Raw genomic sequence first — 14607 nt, forward strand, 5'->3', positions numbered from 1 at the left:
TCCCTCCGACTATAAAAGTCAGCGTGTATACCAGAACTATCCCTCCGACTATAAAAGTCAGCGTGTATACCTGAACTATCCCCCGACTATAAAAGTCAGTGTGTATACCAGAACTATCCCTCCGACTATAAAAGTCAGCGTGTATACCAGAACTATCCCTCCGACTATAAAAGTCAGCGTGTATACCAGAACTATCCCTCCGACTATAAAAGTCAGCGTGTATACCTGAACTATCCCCCGACTATAAAAGCTAACAACACGGACTTCCGCCCAGGACACAGAGGAAGCAGGACGTGTCTCTCAGAGCTCCTGCGTGACACAACTCCCAGAGACACCGGGACCCTCTAGTGACCCACAAAAAAGCAGCTGCAGGGACGGACATCTCCCCTGCTTGCTAGGCAGAAGTCCCAACACCGGCAAGGGGCCCGGAAGATCCTCCGTGAACCTCCAAACGCGGACCGCGGGAAAGGAGAACCGGGGCACAGAGGCGAGGAAACGGGACGCCCAACCCATAGCCAGCCGGGACCTTACCTCCGCCGAAGATCTCCGGTAAGGTCTGCAGACCCATCGGCCCCCGCCCAAGACATACCGGGAGCGCCGGGGACACTGCGGCCTGGACGCGCCCAAAGCCGCGGACTAAATTTCCGGCCGCGAGAACCGCGACCAAGCCCGGTAAGAGCCGCGAGACGGGGGAAGACCTCGGGAAGCCATAGAGGACTAGGGGAGACCCCCCGAGAGTAGATACCCCACCGGAACACCAAAGCGGGCAGCAGCGGGCATCGCGCCACAACACCCGGGCCGTGACAGACATAGCCCAGCTCCGCACGGGGAGAATAGCCCGGGAGAGCACCCGGACAACCGGAGAAACCCCCCCCTGAACCGGCGACCCCCCCGAAAACCTGTGGGGACGCAGCGGCCTAGCGGCAGCAGAAGCCACAGCCTAAATTTCGACAGCGACGCCCACAATAAGCCCCGCCCATTACACCAGGCAGGGGAAGGAGCCGAGAGGCAGCAAAGAAGTGTGAAGACACCACACAGCCACACCAACGCTGCAGAGAGGGCCCCAGAACGCAACAGAGGCACAGAGATCCCCTTCAAAGAGAGAGAGGGGGGGGGGAAACAGCCCAAGAACAGTGGGCAACCATAACTACCACACGAGCCCCATCCCAACCTCAAGAAAAACACAAAACCCAGTACATACCACAGAAAAGATCCCAAGGGACTATCATTCGAATTTAACCCCTGACAAATCCCTAAAGAACAAAACAGCAACAGGGGGGGGGGGGGAATAAGGAAAAGAGGGGAGAGAAAGCACAGACAGCACAAAACAGAATAATTAAAGTACACCAAAAACAGGAGTGGGGGAGATAAAAGCGACAAAACGAAACCAGCAGGAACATTAGTCGCGGAGCGAACCAAAGACCCCAGACAAACAGAGATGGAGCAATAGATAATGAAAGATAAGCCACATCCACAACAAAATTAAACTGCAATAAAACCAGAAAAACCTCAAGAACAGGGAAGACATCTCAGCAAATCAACCCGCATAACCACTCGACTTAAAAAAAAACAAAAAAAAAAAACATGGACAAATATCTAAACGAAAAAAACGCGGGCACCTCAACAAGGGCAACACGCCAGCCAAACACAGACAAAACATCTATGGGAGGACAACAAAAGAACAAAGCTGCCAAAAACATCAAAGAAAGAGAAAGCAAAAGCACACACCAACCTACATCCCCTTCGAAGAACCCCCCACCATGTACCACGGTGTTACCAGACACCGACCACGAGACAATGGACACTTCCGCCATACAAACTAATGACCAACCAATGAATAACAACATGGACATAACCCAGGCAACACTGGTGGCACAAGAGGTGTCAAAAATGCTTCTCCCCCTATTTGATAACAGATTAGAGGCATTGCATAAATCCATAAATTCAGCATTATCCCAAATCACGGACAACACCCAAAGGCTGACGGAATTAGAAGCGAAAACCCAGAATACAGAACAAACCATAGCAAGCTTGGAAGCCTCGCTACAAAGAAATCAGTCAGAAACCGAAATGCTTCGGGAGAAAATCGACGACCTAGAAAATAGACATCGCCGTAATAATCTTCGCTTTGTGAGAATACCTGAGACAGTAACCAATAACCAGCTTATAACCTACCTAACTACTGAGCTACCACAAGTACTCCAGCTCGACATACCTAAAGACCCTCTAACAATAGAAAGAGCTCACAGAATTGGCCCCCCGGGGGAGGGGCGTAACAACAGAAATAGACCTCGCCCACTGATAGCAAAATACATGCATTGGGCAACAAAAGAAACAATCTTACAAGCTTACAGACGACAAGGAGAACTAATAATACAAGGATCAAAGATCTTACTGTTCCAGGACTTTTCAGTGGCAGTATCACAAAAACGCAAACTATTTACCCCAATCTGCCAGGCCTTACATGAACAAAACACACGCTTCCAATTGCTATATCCGGCAAAGCTCCGAATCCAAGATGGCAATAAATCTCTAATATTCAACACCCCGGAGGAAGCCAGAAGACATCTGCGCATGGAAGAAGACGGAGAACAGGGATGAGAAAGATGGGGAAAAAAGGAACTGCATAGTTGCTCTTTATTATGACCCTGTTCGAAACATCGTGGATGTGGCACCCGTTATGCAAAAGAAAAAGAATTCAATACTGAAAGTTTATATGTTTATAACTATGTTTTTCATGTTTTTTATGTTTTCTATTTTTTTTCTGACCCATTTGACCTTTAGAAAACGGACCGAAAGGAGGATCGGAGAGCCCCGCAGGCATGGCACAATCAACACCCAGTTGCATCCACGGCTCGCTGGGACCGAAGGATGTGACGACAACAAAGAGGCAAAAACCACGGTAATTATAACCGACACATACCAATATGCCCACAGACTTAGAGACAACTGAATATCAAACACCCTCCACGATACAAATACTGTCCTGGAATGTAGACGGACTAAACACACCCATTAAACGAAAAAAAGTACTCACACATTTAAAAAGATATAAACCAGATATAGTGTTTTTACAGGAAACACACTGGAAAAAAGAGGGAAAAGGGGAACTAAAAGCACCATGGATAGACGCATGTTATACAGCCTCCCATACATCAGCATCACGAGGAGTAGCCATTTTGATTAGGAAAAACACACCACATGTAATACTACAAAATATAGCCGACCCGCAGGGCAGATATCTAATAATGAGAATCAAAATGGAAGAACAAATATATACCTTGGTGAACGTATATGCCCCCAACACAAATCAACCGGCATTCTGTGCCACGCTAATAGAAAAACTACAACCGTATCTAAACGATAGAATAATCATGGGAGGAGACTTTAACAGCGTACAAGACGAAATACTGGACAGAACAGGGCCATCCACCCAAACAACCTCAATCACACATGCATTACTAACGCTAAAAGAACAACTCAGCTTATGTGATCCGTGGCGACTCCTGAACCCCACCAATAAAGAATACACGTGCTGCTCCAATGCACACCATTCATTTTCACGCATAGACTTTCTCCTGATATCAAACAGCACTTTTGAATATCACCACCAATCAATAATCCACCCAATATCCCTCAGTGACCATGCACCGATAACAATGAAACTACAACTGATAGCCCCGCGAAGGCTAACCAAAATATGGAGATTCCCCTCATTTTTGTGGGAATCAGAGGATTTCAGGGCATACCTGAAAATAAACTGGAATAATTACGCAGACGACAATAGGGCCCATATAGAGGACATAAACCTATTTTGGCAAGCTTCGAAGGCAGTGATGAGGGGCCATATCATAAGCTACCTGTCCCATAGGAGGAAAAAATTCCAAACAGAATTCGAGACATTACATCACTCCCTCCTGGAGGCACAAAAAGAACATATGAACTCCCATGACGATAATTCATATCAAACTTTCCTCACAGCAAAACATTTACTAAACACATTCGTACATACACACGCACACTGGCAAACACAACTAACAAAAAACAAGTTCTACAGGTGGGGCAACAAGACAGGTCGCTTGCTAGCCAACCTGGCTAAACAAAAACAACCACACAAACCAATATTGGCACTAAGACACGCCAATGGAGATAACCTCACAACAAAACAAGAAGAAGTGACTCAAATACTACACGAATACTTTGAAAACCTATACAGGGCAGAACCAACAAACATGCAGGACATAAACAGTTTCCTAGAATCTGTGAACCTACCAAAACTAACAGAAGAACAAACATCTTTACTAGACGCTGACATACGGGAGGAAGAAGTAAGAGGGGCGATCTCGAGGGCACTAGGGGGAAAAACACCAGGCCCCGACGGATTCTCGACGGAATATTATAAAATACTAATAACAGATATGGTGCCAGTACTGACCCAACTGTACAACACAATATACAAAAACGACACACAAGCAGAGGACTTTGGAGTATCAAGAACGATACTACTCCCCAAACCGGGCAAAGACCAGACAGAACCAAAATCCTACAGACCAATAGCGCTGTTAAACTGCGATTATAAATTCCTGTCCAAAATACTAGCCGACAGACTCCAGCTAATCCTCCCGTCCATACTAGATCCAGCACAGAAAGGCTTTACACAAGGGAGAAGTGCTTTAAAAAACATCAGAGCCGCCATAGCGGCGACGGTCATAGCACAAAACCCCGAGAGCCAGACTACAATGCTGCTGAGTCTGGACGCAGAAAAAGCTTTTGATAAAATGGCCTGGCCATATTTAAACAGACTGCTGGAAAAAAGAGGCTTTGGACAGATTTTTATGAACTATATAGACACAATGCACACAAGGGCCACCACGACTCTCACAGTCAACGGCCTTAATACTCCCAACATAGACTTATTTAGAGGGGCTAGACAAGGCTGCCCCCTTTCACCACTGTTGTTTAATCTATCAATAGATCCACTGCTTAGATACTTGACACAAACAACGCTATTTACAGGAGCCACATGCGGAGGGACAAAGATAAAAGTAGAAGCATTTGCAGACGATCTTTTACTGGTGATAGACAACCCTAGGGAAACACTAACACCCCTATTACAGGACGTGGAAAAAATCGGCAAACTCTCGGGTTACACTTTAAACCTAGACAAAACAGAGGCTTTACTTCTTAGGGGACAGGCCAAACCCCCATGGGCAATGCAGTATCCATTTAAGTGGGAAAAACACGCAATACAATACTTGGGAGTACAACTCACAAGAAACCCTTCCAAATTATATAACACAAACATAGATCCCCATATCAAAAAATTAGAAGCGACCCTAAGCACATGGAAAAACTTCACGATTTCTTTTCTGGGAAGGGTGAGCCTATTAAAAATGATAGAATTTCCACGTCTATTATACATCCTACACTCACTACCCATATTCCTAAAATTAAAAGACATAAAGAAAATAAACTATCTGTACAGGAGATTCATATGGGGAGGGAAAAGACCACGCATCGCGCTCAAAATATTACATAAGCACAGAGAGAACGGAGGAACCAACTTACCCAGCATACGAGACTACAACCTAGCGGCACAAACACGAATCATTCATGACTGGATTCATTCCAAGTCACACTTCACAAACAAACCACTCGAACAAGAAATGGCCGGCCCAACACGACTCCAGAATATCCTCCACTGCTCATACGCAGAACTCCCAGGAAAAATCAAAAAGAACCCCCTGATATTAACGGCCTGGAAAACATGGAATAAACTGCGCAAAGATAACCAAACATCACCCCAAGTATCGCCATACCTGTCGATAATGAACAACCCCAACTTTCAAGACGGTAATCCCCATAATATATTCGCGGAATGGGAGACCAAAGGAATACACACAATAGACAGACTGCTGCACACAGAGGAAAAACGAATCCTAACATATGACGAAACGAAACAAAAATACCCTGAGATCCAAATCCCACTATTTTCATACCTTCAAGTCAGACACTATATCACAGAACTCATACCACGACTTCGAGAACCTGACTGGGTACAAGCAAATGACATATGGACGGCTAGGAAAACAGGCCCACAGGGAATGATCTCCAAGCTGTACAGGATAATAAGAAATATGAGGGAGCAAGATGACATTGACTCGGGGGTTGGTAAGTGGGCCAGGGACAATCCTGATTTCACACCAACATTGATAATGAAGTCTCTGACCTCAGCACACAGATACTTACCATCAGCCAGATTTCTGGAGATGAGACTGCAAATTGCCCACAGATCATACATAACCCCAAGTAGGGGATTTCAAATAGGAACTTACGACACCCCAAATTGCCTCAAATGCCAGGCGCCATATGCAAACTTATATCACAACCTATGGACATGCCCCCCAATACAGGACTTCTGGACACGGATAGGAGAGTACACAAAAACACACCTGACGAACTTCTGCCCACAAGAACCAACATGGGCAATATTTGGCTACTTAGACTCTGAAGTCTACCACTGCTCGAGAGGCGTTAGAAAACTACTGCACTTCATAGCAGCAGCGGGATTAAAAGCCATTTTACAAACATGGATACAACCATCAGGGCCCCCATTCAGACTGTTCCTGGACAAGCTAGCGTTCCTGTTCCAGATGGATTGGGCGGAAACTTCACTTTTCAAAGAAAAGAAGGTACAAACCTTCTTTGAAACCTGGGGGAGCTTCATTCAATTATTACCACAAAGGGTAAAAGACAAATTAAGAAACTGCTTCTACTACACCTGCTGGTTCCAGGAACAGATAGCAATGGGAGACACACTAATTTAGGGTGATCTACAAATCGTGCCATAGCCTGCTGGGCCTCCGAAAACTTTGAAGATCCTCAACATACAGGTCAGTAGACCAAAAATATCCGTGGTCAAAATGGGTCAAAGGTTAGATTTCATGTATATAATCTGTCTGTTTCAATGTTTTGTTTTATTTTGTTTAGTTTAATATAAATAATATAAAAAATGCAGGCTGGGACAACCAAGACTGATACGGAAAAAAGAACCTGCAAAAATACTGTAATGTTACATGTTTGTCCAGACCCGCTTAATAAAGACAAAGTTTAAAAAAAAAAAAAAAGCTAACAACACACGGACGAGTGCGATATCGGGCCGTGAATCACTCGCTCACCGACATGCGATTTCCCCGCGGATGTGAGGCATTTTTATCTCAAAACCGCCTCGCATCACTTCGGGTAAGTAGCCGTGCCGGAGGATAGCTAATAGCCGTGGCAGAGGATCGCAGAGTTTCTCTCATTGTTTTCAATGGGAGACCTCGCATTGCATCGTGTGCGCCTAGCATGTGGTGCGATGCTGCTGCCGGCCCCATAGAAAACAATGGGACTGCTATGTAAGTTTATGCAGCAAGATAGAACATGCTGCAGTTGGTTACCTGCAGTGCATTGTGGTGCCATGCGGGAAAACATCCTTCATGTGTAGGACTCAATTCAAAAGAACGGGATTTATATTTGTGCGTCTCGCATGATTTTCTCGCCAGTGTGAAGGCGGTCTAAAGCAAAGAGCTTATTCAAAGATTTGGGAAGTTTTTGCCCATGACAAACCTATTGTTCTCTTATCTTAACACAACAAAACCCATTAGAATCAATTCCAAGTGTCAGTAAACCACCCTGATAATGCAACGTGATGACGGTGTGCCGCGCTAAGAGTCAAGCTTAAGACCAAGGCATCTGTACACTGAAAAGAAAAGTCAAGCGGCACAAAAAAAAACTTTTTCAGAAACCTGTGGCTTTGTTTAAACTTCCATGTTATTTTTTTGCATTAGACTTCCTACACAAGGACGAGTGAGACGTCGGGCCATGAAGCTGCCCGATACCGCGCTCATGAGGCATTGCTCAGGCAAAAATACATTGGTGAAGTTCCGATCCTCTTGCACGAATTTCAGGTGCGATAGAGGATCGGAAGCGTTTTCCATTGATTTAAATGGCAACCTTGCATCGCACTCGCATGCACATTGCATGTAATGCAAGAGCAATGCGAGGCATTAAAGCTGTGGCGATGCATTCTGAGGAGTGTGAGGAGTTAGAGCATGCCACGATTTTTTTCCCACACTGCAATTCATATTCTTGTGAGATTGGTGTATCTCGCAGTGCACAGATGTCGTGCAATTTTGTTGGCCACACATATGGACTATTTATGGATGATTACTGGGGGCTGGGTGACTGATGACAGCATGAAGTATTGCTAGCGCATGAACAAAAAAAATATATGTAAGCCTTTCATTGCCCAAATACGTTGCGCAGGAGCATGCATATTTGCGCTTGCGCTCGCCTGCAGAAGCCTTTAACAAAAATCAATCAGCAACACACCTCCATGCATCAATAGGTGGCGACAATGATGAAAGTGTGTTTGGGTCGAATGGTAGTATTAAGGATTACTCATCTCCCATACAATCTGCATTGGCCTGTGTAAAGACTATTTAAATGAGCGCAGATCTTGATGACCTGCGCTCATCATCTAGCTCAAATTGAGTCAAGTAATGAGAACTCAAATTCAACTTTTATACAAAAAAAAGGGAACAACTGCTTCTCACTTTAACTTCCGGCTGATTTTTGTGAACTCCACAAGCCCAGCCTCCATGGGTAAAGTCAGGTCTCTAGCTGTTAGCATTAGTCTGCAGTCTTCATAGGTATGATCAGTGAATGGTATTCCAAGTGACCTGCAAAAGACAGTAAACCATTGTTAATGGTAGGAGCTGCTAAGGAAGGCTCCAAATCCACATCCAATACACAAAAATAAAGCTGTGTACTCCCATTCTAACACTTTTTATTTTTATTTTTAGGTGACTTGGACATTTTCGCTCCTAAGATCTGCGTTCAACCAACAGACTGGCCTAATGTCACACGATGTCAATAGTAAGTAGCTTGTGCCTCTTACAACTAGGAAGTAGCTTGCTTTCTCCCGCGGGGTTTTGAACGATAATCGTTCCATGTAAAAGCAAGCAGAAAATGAACGACTGGATCAGAATCGTCCAGTTGTTCACTGATGAGGGGAGAGGACAGAATATGGGGGATGTAATGAGGGGAGAGGACAGTATATGGGGGATGTGATGAGGGGGAGAAAACAGTATTTGGGGGATGTGATGACGGGGAGAGGACAGTATATGGGGGCTGTGATGATGGGAGAGGACAGTATATGGGAGATGTGATGAGGCTGTCAAGCAGCCTAGCAGTGGTGTAAATTCACCACTTCCAGTGGCGTCAAGGTAAATCATTACCAGACAGTATATGCAGGATGTGATAAAGGGAGAGAGGACAACATGGGGTCTGTGATTGGGGGGAGAGGACAGTATATGTGAAATGTGATGAGAAAGGAGAAGACAGTATATGATAATTGTGATGTATAGGGGATATGATGAGCGAATAGGATAGTATACGGGGGATATGATAAGGGGAGGGGACAGCATATAGGGGATGTGATAAGGGGAGAGAGGATACTATATGGGGGATGTGATGAAGGAAAAGGTTAGTATGTGGGGATGTGATGAGAAAGAAAGTAAAGTATATGGGGGATGTGATAAGGGGAGAGAGGACAGTATAAGGGATATTATGAGTGGAGAGGACAGTATATGGGGGATGTGATAAAGGAAGAGGACAGTATATGGGGGATGTGATGAGGCAGGACAGTATATGGGGGGATGTGATGAGGGAGGACAGTATATGGGGGGGATGTGATGAGGGAGGACAGTATATGGGGGATGTGATGAGGGAGAGGAAGGTATATGAGCGATGTGATGATGGGAGAGGACAGTATATGGGGGATGTGATGAGGGGAGAGGACAGTATATGGGGGATGTGATGAGGGGAGAGGACGGTATATGGGGAATGTGATGATGGGAGAGGAGAGTATATGGGGGATATGATGAGGGGAGAGGACAGTATATGGGGGATGTGATAAGGGGGAGAGGACAGTATATGGGGGATGTGATGAGGGGGAGAGGACAGTATTTGGGGGATGTGATGAGGGGGAGAGGACAGTATATGGGGGCTGTGATGAGGGGAGACGACAGTATATGGGAGATGTGATGAGGCTGTCAAGCAGCCTAGCAGTGGTGTACATCCACCACTTCCAGTGGCTCAAAGTAAATCAGTACCAGAAAGTATATGCAGGATGTGATAAGGGGAGAGAGGACAACATGGGGTCTGTAATTGAGGGGAGAGGACAGTATATGCGAAATGTGATGAGAAAGGAAAAGACAGTATATGATAATTGTGATTTATAAGGGATATGATGAGGGGAGAGGATAGTATATGGGGGATGTGATAAGGGGAGGGGACAGTATATAGGGGATGTGATAAGGGGAGAGAGCATACTATATGGGGGATGTGATGAAGGAAGAGGTTAGTATGTGGGGATGTGATAAGAAAGAAAGTAAAGTATATGGGGGATGTGATAAGGGGAGAGAGGACAGTATAGGGGATATTATGAGTTGAGATTATAGTATATGGCGGATGTGATAAGGTGAGAGAGAACAGTATATGGGGGTTGTGATAAGGGTAGGAGAGGACAGTGTATGGGGGATGTGATGAGGGGGGTGAGGACAGTAGTTGGGGGATGTGATGAGGGGGAGGACGGTCTATGGAGGATGTTATGAGGGAGAGGACAGCATATGGGGGATGGGATGAGGGGAGGGAACAGTATATGGGGGATGTGATGAGGGGAGGGGACAGTATATGGGGGATGTGATGAGGGGAGAGGACAGCATATGGGGGATGTGATGAGGGGGAGAGGACAGTATATGAGGAATGTGATGAGAGTGAGGACAGATTATGGGGAATGTGATAAGGGGGGAGAGGACAGTATATGGGGTCTCTAATGAGCGGAGAGGACAGTACATGGGGGCTATGATAAGGAGGGAGAGGACAGTATATGAGGGCTATGATGAGGAGGGAGAGGGCAGTATATGAAGGATGTTATGAGGGGGAGACAGAACAATATATGGGGGTTGTTATGAGAGGGGGCAGTATATTGGGGATGTGCTGAGGGGAGGGGACAGTATATGGGGGATGTGATTCGGGAGGGGACAGTATATGGGGGATGTTATGAGGGGAGAGGACGTATATGGGGATGTGATGAGGGGAGAGGACAGTATATGGGGGATGTGGTGAGGGGGAGCAGACAGTATTTGAAGGATGTGATGAGGGGAAAGGACAGTATATAGGGGGTGTGATGAGGGGAGAGCACAGTATATGGGGAATGTGATGAGGGGAGAGGACAGTATATGGGGGATGTGATGAGGGGAGAGGACAGTATATGGGGGATGTGATGAGGGGAGAGGACAGTATATGGGGGATGTGATGAGGGGGAGAGGACAGTATTTGAAGGATGTGATGAGGGAAGAGTACAGTATATGGGGGATGTGATGAGGGGAGAGGAAGGTATATGGGGGATGGGATGAGGGGGAGAGGACAGTATTTGAAGGATGTGATGAGGGGAGAGGACAGTATATAGGGGGGTTGATGAGGGGAGAGGACAGTATATGGGGGATGGGATGAAGGGAGAGGACAGTATATGGGGGATGTGATGAGGGGAGAGGACAGTATATGGGGGATGGGATGAAGGGAGAGGACAGTATATGGGGGATGGGATGAGGGGAGAGGACAGTATATGGGGGATGTGATGAGGGGAGAGGACAGTATATGGGGGATGTGATGAGGGGGAGAGGACAGTATTTGAAGGATGTGATGAGGGGAGAGGACAGTATATGGGAGATGTGATGAGGGGGAGAGGACAGTATATGGGGTATGTGATGAGGGGAAGAGGACAGTATATGGGGGATGTGATGAGGGAGAGGACACTATATGGGGGATGTGATGAGGAGAGGGCAGCATATGCGGGATGTGATGAGGGGAAGAGGACAGTATATGGGGGGATGTGATTGGGGGAATGGGACAGTATATGGCGGATGTGTTGAGGAGAGGACAGTATATGGGGGATGTGATGAAGGAGAGCACAGTATATGGGGGATGTGATGAGGAGAGGGCAGCATATGCGGGATGTGATGAGGGGAAGAAGACAGTATATGGGGGGATGGGATGAGGGAGAGGGCAATATATGGGGATGTGATGAGAGAGAGGACAGTATATGGGGTATGTGATGAGGGGAGAGGACAGGTTATGGGGGATGTGATGAGGGGAGAGGACAGTATATGGGGGATGTGATGAGGGAGAGGACAGTATATGAGGGATGTGATGAGGAGGAGAGGACAGTATTTGGGGGATGTGATGAGGGGGAGAGGACAGTATATGCGGGCTGTGATGAGGGGAGAGGACAGTATATGGGGAATGTGATGAAGGAAGAGGACAGTATATTGGGGATGGGATAAGGTGAGAGGACATTATATGGGGGATGTGATGAGGAGCAGCAGACAGTACATGGGGGATGTGATGAGTCTTAAAGAGGTGGCCTCTGCAGTAATAGTGTCCCCCCACAGTGGCCTCTGCAGTAATAGTGACCCCCCACAGTGGCTTCTGCAGTAGTAGTGACCCCCCATAGTGGCTTCTGCAGTAATAGTGACCCCCCCCCCCCCCACAGTGGCCCCAGTAGTAAGTGTTCCCCACAGTGGCCCCAGTAGTAAGTGTTCCCCACAGTGGCCCCAAGTAGTAAGTGTTCCCCCAAAAGGACCCCCACAGTGGCCTCTGCAGTAATAGTGTTCCCCCAAAGGGACCCCCACAGTGGCCTCTGCAGTAATAGTGTTCCCCCAAAAGGACCCCCACAGTGGCTTCTGTAGTAATAGTGGCCCCCCACAGTGGCCTCTGCAGTAATAGTGACCCCCCACAGTGGCCTCTGCAGTAATAGTGACCCCCCACAGTGGCCTCTGCAGTAATAGTGACCCCCCCCCCGCAGTGGCCTCTGCAGTAATAGTGACCCCCCACAGTGGCCTCTGCAGTAATAGTGACCCCCCCACAGTGGCCTCTGCAGTAATAGTGTCCCCCCACAGTGGCCTCTACAGTAATAGTGACCCCCCCCCCACTGTGGCTTCTGCAGTAATAGTGACCCCCCCACAGTGGCTTCTGCTGTAATAGTGACCCCTCCATAGTGGCTTCTGCAGTAATAGTGACCCCCCCCCACAGTGGCCCCAGTAGTAGGTGTTCCCCACAGTTGCCCCAGTAGTAAGTGTTCCCCACAGTGGCCCCAGTAGTAAGTGTTCCCCACAGTGGCCCCAGTAGTAAGTGTTCCCCACAGTGGCCCCAGTAGTAAGTGTTCCCCACAGTGGCCCCAGTAGTAAGTGTTCCCCACAGTGGCCCCAGTAGTAAGTGTTCCCCACAGTGGCCCCAAGTAGTAAGTGTTCCCCACAGTGGCCCCAAGTAGTAAGTGTTCCCCACAGTGGCCCCAAGTAGTAAGTGTTCCCCACAGTGGCCCCAAGTAGTAAGTGTTCCCCACAGTGGCCCCAAGTAGTAAGTGTTCCCCACAGTGGCCCCAAGTAGTAAGTGTTCCCCACAGTGGCCCCAAGTAGTAAGTGTTCCCCACAGTGGCCCCAAGTAGTAAGTGTTCCCCACAGTGGCCCCAAGTAGTAAGTGTTCCCCACAGTGGCCGCAGTAGTAAGTGTTCCCCACAGTGGCCGCAGTAGTAAGTGTTCCCCACAGTGGCCGCAGTAGTAAGTGTTCCCCACAGTGGCCGCAGTAGTAAGTGTTCCCCACAGTGGCCGCAGTAGTAAGTGTTCCCCACAGTGGCCGCAGTAGTAAGTGTTCCCCACAGTGGCCGCAGTAGTAAGTGTTCCCCACAGTGGCCGCAGTAGTAAGTGTTCCCCACAGTGGCCGCAGTAGTAAGTGTTCCCCACAGTGGCCCCAGTAGTAAGTGTTCCCCACAGTGGCCGCAGTAGTAAGTGTTCCCCACAGTGGCCGCAGTAGTAAGTGTTCCCCACAGTGGCCGCAGTAGTAAGTGTTCCCCACAGTGGCCGCAGTAGTAAGTGTTCCCCACAGTGGCCGCAGTAGTAAGTGTTCCCCACAGTGGCCGCAGTAGTAAGTGTTCCCCACAGTGGCCGCAGTAGTAAGTGTTCCCCACAGTGGCCGCAGTAGTAAGTGTTCCCCACAGTGGCCGCAGTAGTAAGTGTTCCCCACAGTGGCCGCAGTAGTAAGTGTTCCCCACAGTGGCCGCAGTAGTAAGTGTTCCCCACAGTGGCCGCAGTAGTAAGTGTTCCCCACAGTGGCCGCAGTAGTAAGTGTTCCCCACAGTGGCCGCAGTAGTAAGTGTTCCCCACAGTGGCCGCAGTAGTAAGTGTTCCCCACAGTGGCCGCAGTAGTAAGTGTTCCCCACAGTGGCCGCAGTAGTAAGTGTTCCCCACAGTGGCCGCAGTAGTAAGTGTTCCCCACAGTGGCCGCAGTAGTAAGTGTTCCCCACAGTGGCCGCAGTAGTAAGTGTTCCCCACAGTGGCCCCAGTAGTAAGTGTTCCCCACAGTGGCCCCAGTAGTAAGTGTTCCCCACAGTGGCCCCAGTAGTAAGTGTTCCCCACAGTGGCCCCAGTAGTAAGTGTTCCCCACAGTGGCCCCAGTAGTAAGTGTTCCCCACAGTGGCCCCAGTAGTAAGTGTTCCCCACAGTGGCC

The 14607-nt window shown here is 47.8% G+C and overlaps 1 protein-coding gene across 1 annotated transcript in view; it reads right to left on the reverse strand.

Annotated features, from left to right (window-relative positions):
- LOC136598676 (lysophosphatidylcholine acyltransferase 2-like) overlaps window positions 1-14607 on the reverse strand; it is an 80115-nt gene that overhangs the window by 43944 nt on the left and 21564 nt on the right. Inside the window, exon 2 of the mRNA XM_066588759.1 lies at window positions 8598-8723. Coding sequence (XP_066444856.1) covers window positions 8598-8723 — 126 coding nt within the window. The remainder of the gene's footprint in view (window positions 1-8597; window positions 8724-14607) is intronic.

Source organism: Eleutherodactylus coqui, unplaced genomic scaffold (genome assembly GCF_035609145.1).
Source record: "Eleutherodactylus coqui strain aEleCoq1 unplaced genomic scaffold, aEleCoq1.hap1 HAP1_SCAFFOLD_69, whole genome shotgun sequence".
Classification (NCBI taxonomy): domain Eukaryota; kingdom Metazoa; phylum Chordata; class Amphibia; order Anura; family Eleutherodactylidae; genus Eleutherodactylus; species Eleutherodactylus coqui.